The 9527-nt window shown below is 51.9% G+C and overlaps 1 protein-coding gene across 1 annotated transcript; it reads left to right on the forward strand.

Annotated features, from left to right (window-relative positions):
• The first annotated feature begins 2077 nt into the window (after positions 1 to 2077).
• On the forward strand, positions 2078 to 7024 carry LOC120393486 (zinc finger MYM-type protein 1-like). The gene is made up of 2 exons (XM_039518077.1): positions 2078 to 2150; positions 4702 to 7024. Exon 2 carries the CDS (start codon positions 4720 to 4722, stop codon positions 6892 to 6894), a length of 2175 nt encoding a protein of 724 aa, XP_039374011.1. The 5' UTR covers positions 2078 to 2150; positions 4702 to 4719; the 3' UTR covers positions 6895 to 7024.
• Positions 7025 to 9527: the final 2503 nt, after the last annotated feature.

Genomic DNA, 9527 nt, shown 5'->3' on the forward strand with positions numbered 1-9527 from the left:
TCCTCTTTCCCAGGATCCCAGCCATGTTCCACCTAGGCTCCCCACCATTCCACCTGCCCCACAACTCCTTGGCTCATTTCCCACCCACCCCTCCTCTCCCACACAGCCCTAGGGCCAGAGACGCTCTGTCCCTGTGTCACGGCCCAGGGCTATACCAGGGAGTGAGAGCTCCTCCAGTCCCAGGGCTGCAGCGGGGGTTCGGGTGCTCGTTGCTTCCTAGCACCTGAGAGCCCCAGATTTCAGGGGCAGCCTGTGAACGGAGCCCCAGCAAGTGCCTCTGCACGACTCTGGGCATGACTGTGCCTTCGCAGGAAGAGGGGGGCACGTGGGGGAACGGACCCTATTTCTCTGCTTTGCATGGGGCCTGAGTCTGCCACCGCAGCTGTGGGGTCAGGGACTGCTTACTTTTCGGGTTTCTTCTTTTTGTCTCTGTGCCTCGTCTTCCTCGAGAAGCCTGCCACACACAGAGAAAGCAGCAGGGTTAGAAGAGAACTCCTCAATAAACCTGGGAGAACAATGAGCCAGAGGTGATTGCCATGTGGGGCCAGAGGGAAGTGTTTCCTTGTGGGAGAGTATTGCACTATGAGGCATCATGGGTAGCCATTGTGCCTTCCTATGATGCAGCCAATATAGGGCACACAGCACAACCCATAACTGGGGTCAGGGACGGCTTTAGGAAGTGCGGGGCCCAATTCGAACAGTTTCGATGGGGCCCCCTGGCAGGGATGACTAAAACAAAAAAACACTTAAAAAAACCCTTTCATTTATTCATGTATTATTTACTTTCCATGACTATATAAATAATAACAAAATTCTATATGACTGTGACAAAGTTCCTCCTCTGGGGACTGTAGGATGGACACCTCATGACAGGGTGTCATTTGATTGCTGTTTCTTTCAAACATAGCAAGGAGCAGGGGCAGGTTCTAGACAGTCGCCTGCTGGGAGATATTGCCAAACAGAAGGATTTGATCCTACTCACAACCCCAACTTGTAGTCTCTGCATTTAATTTCTGATAATCCCTCACCTCACTTTCACTGGTATCTCACCTTGGAAGCTAAAGCCTCTTAGGGGCTTTTTCCCTGTTATTTTAGGATCTTGGAGTGTCTGGTTTTCCTTGCTCCCTGCTCTCTACATTCTACATTCTCCCCTCCCACCCAGCCCCCAGTCTGGTGCCTCCCGCTCAGTTGCCTTCCGGTATCAGAACTTCATCCAGGTGTCTGGCCATGTACTGTAGCCTCCTCTCAAGGAGCCTGAGGCTCTGAGCCAAGGGGAGCTTCCCCAGGGGCACAGGACAGCTGTGGAACAGAGAGAGCAGATAGCTGAGTGCAGGCCCTGCCCTCAGGCCCTCTTTTACCCAGAGGGGCGGCACCGAAAGGCTCCCTGTCCCGTTCTCCACTGAGGCAGCCTCCTCCCCTGCAACACCCGGGCCTTGGGGTGTTCTGGTTTTGGGTTAGCTGGATTGTTAGGTGAGCCCTGTCTAGTGCTGATGAGGTGAGAGTGTATCCTGCTGGTAGCGTGTGTGCCATGTCCCTTCCACAGGAGCTAATCAAGAAATGGGATAGCAGACTACTATAGCTACCAACTAATGCAGCTTCCTCTTCAGCTCTCAGGGGCATAGGCGCTGACTTACATGGGGCTCTGGGGCTTTAGCCCCATGAATAAATCCCAAGCAGGGGCTCTGCCCCACCAATGTTTTTTCTCCCCTGCTTGGAGCGCGCCGCCACCGCCAGGGCTGGAGAGCTTCCCCCCTTCCCTCCCCGCCCCACCCGGCCCCAGAGAGCTTAACAGCTTGAACGCAGGTCTGTGTGTCTCAGCAACAGCAAGCTGCTGCTGACTGTACCATCTCCGAGGGAGGGGGAGGGGGACGGGGGCCCGGGGCCCGCCGTGCTGGTGGCAGCCCTCTCCTCTGCCCCACCCCGGAGGCTGGAGGCTTAAACGCAGGCATGTCTCTCTCCCTTGCCTTGCCTGTTGCCTCTGCTGCTGCCGGCTGCTGTTGCTTGCTGGAGCACTGGCCGGGGGAGGGGAGGGGAGGGGGCTGTGCCATGCTTGGCAGCCCTCCCCTCCCCCAACTGGAGGAGATGCAAAGGGCACTTCCGGCCAGGACTCGGAGACTGACCTCACCCACCTGAGCAGGTCCTGGGCTTCCGTGAGTGTTTGACCCTATGATTCCCCCCCAGCCCCCACTCCTGCCCAACGCTGGGGAAGGGGCAGCCCCATGCCATCCCCTCCCACCGTCCCCCCCCCACTGAAGCTACGGTGAGGGGCTGCAGGCTGCAGCAGGGGTCAGGGAGGCAGGAAGCCATATGTGAAGGCAGTGCCCCTCCCCTCCAGCATCCACCCACCACAGGGCAGATGGGGGAGGGGGATTCATAGACCTACCTGAGCAGCTGGGGCTTAGGTGAATTTTATGACACCCTGCTCCCCTGCCCCATAGCCATCACCGTACAGACCCCACTTCTGCCCCATGCTGGGCAAGGGGCAGCCCCATCCACAGTGAAGTTATGGTGAGGGGCAGCAACATGGAAGGCTACCTGTGATGGCAACCCCCACCCCCTAGTACCCATCACAGGGGAGGTGAGTGAGCTTTCCGGACCTGAGGGGCCCTAGGAAGGAACATATGCAGTGACTGTGGTGCAGAGTGAGTGTGCTGTGGGGGGCAGGGGGGAGAGGAGGGGTCCCTCCCCTGGAGCTTGCTGCTGCCAGTGGTGGTGATGGGGAGTCCTCTCTGGCCCTAGCCCTGGGGCAGCCTGTCTGCACCCCAAGTTCCTCATCCTCAGCCCTGCCTCACCCCAAAGCCTGCACCCCCACCACCAAGCACGCTCCTGCACTGTGAACCCCTCATCCCCAGCCCCACCCCAGAACCCTCACCTGAGGGGAAAAACATGCAACTTAAATTTGGTGGTCAGTTTGGAGTATCATTGTATTTAGCACAATATTTGATTATTTTACACCCTTCAAAGTATGTAACTGGTCGTATACAGGTGTTTTCTCTGAATACTGTCTGTGTGCCTCAGTTTCCCCAATGTATTTCTTAAGGCTCTAGATGGTGGGATAAAGGGGTGTGATTGTTGTAAAGCCCTAGAGGGCCAGTGTGATGGTGTCTGCACAGAGAAGGGCTGCAACCCTGCCTCCAGGCAACTGATGGCCTGGGCCACTCTCCTGCAAGGTGCCAACTGAAGGTGTTGGAGAACAAAGAGATCAGGTGGCCTCCTAATGCCTGGAAAAAAGACAAAGGCCAGAGAGGAGGGAGAGTCAGTGCCCTGTGCAGACTTTCGGGAAGCGCATGGTGTAGAAGAGGATGCTGGGATGCTCTAGAACAGGGGTTGGCAAGCTGATTTTTCATGGCATGTGGTGCAGGCTGAGCTGCTCAGCCCAACCTCGTTCTGGGGTTCCCTCTGCTGGCCCTTACTAGCCAGAGTTCCCGCAACCCCACTCACCTTGCTTCCAGTTGGAGTTTCAGCGCAGGCCCCCTGCCCTGCTCAGCCCTACCAGCCACCAACTCCACTCACCGCAGCTGCCAATCTGGGGTTCCAGCCTCTGACCTCCTGCCAGCCAGTTATCAAATTATAACTCAGAAGCCTGTGTGCAACTTAAAGTATCTAAATAGGTGCCACCAGACATTGGAAAACTCAACAAGGAAAAGCAAAGGCAAGGATCACAGTAAACTAATAAGATCTGCATTTTAATTTAATTTTAAATATAGCTTCTGAAACATTTTGAAAGCCTTGTTTACTTTACATACAACAGTAGTTGTTATATATTATAGACTTATAGAGATACCTTCTAAAAACAGTCAAATGTATTGGGGGGAGGGTTGGGATCGTAGTTTAGTGGTTTGATCATTAGCCTGCTAAACGGAGGGTTGTGAGTTCAATCCTTGAGGGGGCCATTGGGGGATTGGTCCTGCCATAAGCAGGGGATTGGACTAGATAACCTCCTGAGATCCCTTCGAACCCTAATAATCTATGATTACTGGCACATGAAACCTTAAATTAAAGCGTATGCATGAAAACTCAGCACACCACTGCTGAAAGGTTGGTGACCCCTGCTCTAGAACTACTCCATACAAAGACAGTCAGGACTCTGGGGGAGCCTCCTCTCTCTGAGCATACTGTCTCCAGGGCAAGAAACTTACACCTTCCTGGGTCTGACCTCGGAGCATTCAGCATGCGCTGTCCGCACAGGTGGGGCTCCTAGGTAAGCTAGAGGGTCCTGCACCCCAACTCCACAGTCAGACATGACTCTCAGTCAGTTGGTAATACAGGAGGCTTATTAGATGACAGGAACACAGTCTAAAACAGAGCTTGTAGGTACAGAAAACAGGACCCCTCAGTCAGATCCACTTCTCCCAGCCCCAAGTTCTGGGTGCCTCTCTCTTTCCCCAGCCAGCTCCAAACTGACAGTCCCTCTAGCCCCTCCTCTGGCCTTTGTGTCTCTTCCAGACCAGGAGGCCACCTGATTTCTTTATCCCAACACCTTCAGTTGGCACCTTGCGGGGGACACTGAGGCACTCACACAGTATTCAGAGAAAACATTAAGAACATTCCCACTTCATCACAACAGGTACAACAAAGTATAATATATTGAAGCAGGCAAGTGCTGCTTCTGACTTTCCACTTTTAATTGACCCTTGTAATCTTGTGGCACCGACGTGTTGTAGCTTCATTTTATCCCAACAACAAATTCTTGATTTGTAGGACCATTAATGATCAACAATGGATAAATTCTTAATAAAGTTACCCAGAGAAAAAGAAGAAAAGGGTAATTCATCAAGTGATGGCCTGAGTTCAACACCCAGCTTTGAAACTGAAGTTATACAAAAGAAAGAAGTGGCAAATCCACAAGATGATAAGAAAAGGAGTTTTCAGCAATCTTGGCTATCAAGATTTAAGTGGTTGGAGTACAATATCAAATTAAACAGAGCTTTTTGCTCAGTCTGCAAAAACTGTTCTGAAAAGAAGATCTTAATATTTTCTACGAAGGCTGAACCAACATTTATTTCATCTGGATTTCAAAATTGGAAACATGCATTGCGTGGTTTTACATCACACGAAAAATCCTCCTGTCACAAGGAAGCAGTAATGAAATATGCTGCTCTGCAATCACAGGTAAATGTTTCTGCACTAGTGTCAGCCAGTTACAGAAAAGAATCGCAGTCAGCTAGGATTGCACTGCACAACATTTTTACCAGTGTTCAGTACCTAGCTCAACAAGGAATAGCACTACGTGGACATAATGACAGTGATTCAAATTTGATGCAGCTCTTGTTGCTACGCAGTACAGATTCTGAGGAACTGAGACAGTGGCTCAATCGCACAAAATACAAGTGGATATCACATGAGGTTATTAATGAAATAATCGAACTGATGGCAATGATGGCGCTAAGAAAAATTGTGCAAAAGATAAAGGCTTCTAAGTTTTATGCCATTGTAATGGATGAGACTACCGATTTGTCAAGAAAAGAACAAGTAAGTTTTTCTTTAAGGTTCTTTTCTAGTGAAGACTGGGAGATTTATGAGGAGTTTATTGGGTTTTACCAAACTGACACAATGGATGCTGCTTCTCTTTTCAAAATTGTGGAAGATACACTTCTCAGGTGTGATTTGCCCTTTTCTGATTGCTGGGGGCAGTGTTACGACAGAGCCAGTAATGTGTCTGGCAAATTTACTGGGGTCCAAGCCAGAGTGAAGGAACGAGAGCCGAGAGCAGAATTTGTGCATTGTGCTGCACATTCTCTTAACCTTGCCACGCAGGATGCCCTGCATAATATTCAAGAGTGTCGTTATATGTTTTTTATGGTGAAAGATCTCATCAATGCCTTCAGGGAGTCACCAAAACGTATGGCAGCATTCAGAGAGTTTCAGAGTGAAGGAGAACCTTCTTTACGACCATTGTGCCCAACAAGATGGACACTAAGGATTAGTAGCATTAAATCACTGCTCCACAACTACAAGGCCATGATGAACTGCCTAGATGAACTTAGTTACTCTTCTGATGAATTTGGCTTAAAATGTAGTGGATTCTCAAAGCAACTTCAATCTTTTTCAACATACTTTATACTAACAGTTCTTGTGAAAGCCATGGGTCCGGTAGAAGAAGCTAATGCACAAATTCAAAGCCCAAATGTGTCATTGACAAGCGTTATGAAGAAAGTTGGCCTATTGCAAGAGGTGTTGAGTGGGATGCGTACTGACTCATCATACAATCGCTTTTGGGAAACAACGGTAGAGAAGGCAAGAAATCTTTATTTAGATGAGCCTACACTCCCAAGAAAACGCAAACCTCCAAGATGGCTCGACCATGGAAGCCTTCCTCACACCTTCAGTGACCCTAAAGATTATTTTCATAAAAAATATGTTGAGATCATTGATGCTTGCAAAGTTGCAATTGAACAGAGGTTTTCAACAGAAAGCTTTACATTCGCAGTAAAATTGGAGAAGCTTATAACTGAGGCAGCAAATGGCTCAAAACAGGACATTGTCCAAATAAGTGAAGCATTCCATGGTGACATCAACATGGAGAAACTATTTCTTCATTTAGAAATGTTGAGTGATATTTGCAGATTGAGAAATTGCCAGCTCACTTCAGTGAGTGAAGTGAAGCAATTTCTAAAACAAAATGAAGGCTTAAGTGACCTGTTGTCAGAAGTTACAATTCTCCTGAAATTATTCTACACAATTCCGACTACAACCTGCACCGCTGAGCGATCATTCAGTTGCTTGTGCCGACTGAAAAATTATTTGCGAACAACAATGAGCCAAGAACGTCTAAATCACTTGACATTTCTGCACGTTCATAAAAACTTTACCTCTGAATTGGACATTGCAAGTCTCCTGGATGACTTCATTTCAAGAACCAAACAACGACAAAAAGTGTTTGCTGCCTCCTAAAGCACATCACAAAAGAAGGGGCTATATTTGTTGCAATTTTAGAAAGTATTTGTTTTGAGGATTATTGAATAAACAGTGTATGGTCGTTTCCATATTCAAAAGAGTATTAATTACTGATATTCTTAGTTAAATAATTTTTTATTATAGTGCTATTATGCAATAAAAGGAAACTTAAACGCTTATGGCTTCCAATCCATTTTTACACTATTTAATAAAATATATATATAATCTTACAGGGCGGGGGGGGGGGGAGAGGGAGATTACACCCATTCTGGGCCCCACCAAAAATTATACAAACCTGCCGCCTATGCTCAGGGGTGCTTTATGCTGCAGAGCTGAAGGTCCAGGGTTCAAATCGGGCTGGGAACCTGTGCTGGGGGACTGGAGGAGGGGCCATTACCCAAGCGCTGCTGGATCCCTTTCACCCTACTCACCGTACCAGAAAGCCCAGCCTTCCTCCTGATCTCCCCGGGGTGCACGGGGCTGCTCCCAGAAAACATTTTCTCCCCCTCATGGGAGGGGAGGATGGTCCAGTCCAGTCCAGTTGACACAACCTACCCCCCACCCTCCCCACTGCCCCAGGTTAAATGAGCCATATGATGCTAGAGGAAGGGAATGACCCACTGTACGAGGCATGGGGGTGGATTAGAGATGGCAACTTTTGCTGGGTGGAAATGAATTGCAGGAGTCTAAAGGAGAAGAGTTGCTTGCCTGGTACATAGGTCGGGACAGGGGAGAGATTACTCGGGCTACTGCCCCTGGGTGGGGATGAATTGCATGATGCTAAAGGAGGGGACTGACCCACTGCAGATTTATGGAGGGGGGCATTGCTTACCATGTCTCTAGGGATGCACAAGCCTCCTCCAACTCTTCCTCACAGCGTCCAAAAGCTGTCAGAAGTGAGACGTAAAGGAGACATTGAGCTGCTTGGGCACTCGTTGCTTCCTAGCACCCTAGAGCCCCAGATTTCAGGGGCAGCCTGTGAACGGAGCCCAGCCAGTGCCTCTGCACGACTCTGGGCACGACTGTGCCTTCGCAGGAAGAGGGGGGCACGTGGGGGAACGGACCCTATTTCTCTGCTTTGCATGGGGCCTGAGTCTGCCACCGCAGCTGTGGGGTCAGGGACTGCTTACCTTTCGGTTTCTTCTTTTTCTCTAAAAGCAGCAAAGAATCCTGTGGCACCTTATAGACTAACAGAGGTGCCACAGGATTCTTTGCTGCTTTTACAGATCCAGGCTAACACGGCTACCCCTCTGATTCTTTTTCTCTCTGTGCCTCGTCTTCCTGGAGAAGCCTGACCAGGAGACCCTCCGCGGGCACGCCTGCAGGAGGTCCACCGGAGCTGCCTGCTGCCCTCCTGGCGACCGGCAGAGCGCCCCCTGTGGCATGCCGCCCCAAGCACGTGCTTGGCGTGCTGGGGTCTGGAACCGGCCCTGCCTCAGTCAGCACCAGGGCCTCTGTCTGCCTCATGTTGGTTCCAGCCCTAGGGCCCGTCCCCTCCGCTGGCATCTCTCTCATGCCGCGTCGCCCCTCGGTGTCCCTCCTCTCCTTCCATCCCAGGCTGCCTTCTCCTTCCGCATCCCAGGCTGGCACGGCCTCGCTGTCCCAGTCCCCGACCATCTCCCACTCGCCCTCGGTGCTGAACTGGGACTGCCCCTCTGCAGACCGTGGGTGCTGCTCCGAGGGGCTGGCTGGCCACCGGCTGCTGGACAGGGGGCCCACAAGCTCATTGGAGGCTGCGGATGAACCTTTGTCTCCCACATTGTCTCTGGTTACTGGCCGGGGGTGATGTGCTGGTGGGGCCCTTGGAGCCCATCTCCCAGGCGGCAGGGGGCCGAGCCGGGGGTGTGGAGGTGTGCTGGCATCAGCAGCCTCAAGGACTCCTGGATCCTCCTGGGCAGCCCCCATCCCTTCAGATGCACCATCCTTTGCAGATGCCGCTCCAGCTCTGTCCCGGAGCCGACGCTCAGGAAGGGCAGGGCCTGTGGCATCGTCACCACCCTGCCTGCCCCCGAGGGTCTGCATGTGATGGGTTTCGGTGCTGGGGACATGAAGATCTTCAAAGCGCTCTGCAGGGTGCAGGGCAGCCCCAGGGTGTGCTGCAGCCTCTTCGCCTGGACGTGCCGCTCGAGACTCGCCCTGACGTTGCGCTGGAGGAAGGGGGTCTCCGCTTTGGCCAGTTCGAGCCTGCCAGGCACACACAGGGCTCCAGGGCTGACCCGCGCCAGGGGTCTCCCAGCCAGAGACATCGGAGCTTCCCCTGCAGCCCTGGGTGCCATGATTTCTCGGTCTCGCTGCCGTTTGGCCTCCTGCCCTGACAGCCTGGTCCCACCTGGGGACTTGTCCAGAAACGGCACCCAATCAGGGTGATGCACCTGCCTCTGGGGAGCGGCCTGGGGGCTCCTTGCTCTGCCTCTGCGCAGGAAACTCCCAACCCAGCCATGTTCCTCTTGGCTTGGAGGGAAGGGCTCGTGCTGGGCAGGAGAGGGGCCGGGGTACTCCTCATGCCTGGGAAGAAATGGCTCGTGCTGGCTCGATCCAGTTCTCAGCTCCCAAGCGACTAGGGGCGGCTCGTGCTGGAGAGAAGAGGAGCTCTGGGCCTGCTCTTGCCCATGAAGGAGAGTCTCATCCCA

The sequence above is a fragment of the Mauremys reevesii genome, unplaced genomic scaffold (genome assembly GCF_016161935.1).
Source record: "Mauremys reevesii isolate NIE-2019 unplaced genomic scaffold, ASM1616193v1 Contig20, whole genome shotgun sequence".
Lineage (NCBI taxonomy): Eukaryota > Metazoa > Chordata > Testudines > Geoemydidae > Mauremys > Mauremys reevesii.

Excerpts from the sequence above, each read along its gene's own strand:
- LOC120393486 (XM_039518077.1), top strand. The coding sequence starts at position 4,720 with ATGGATAAATTCTTAATAAAGTTACCCAGAGAAAAAGAAGAAAAGGGT.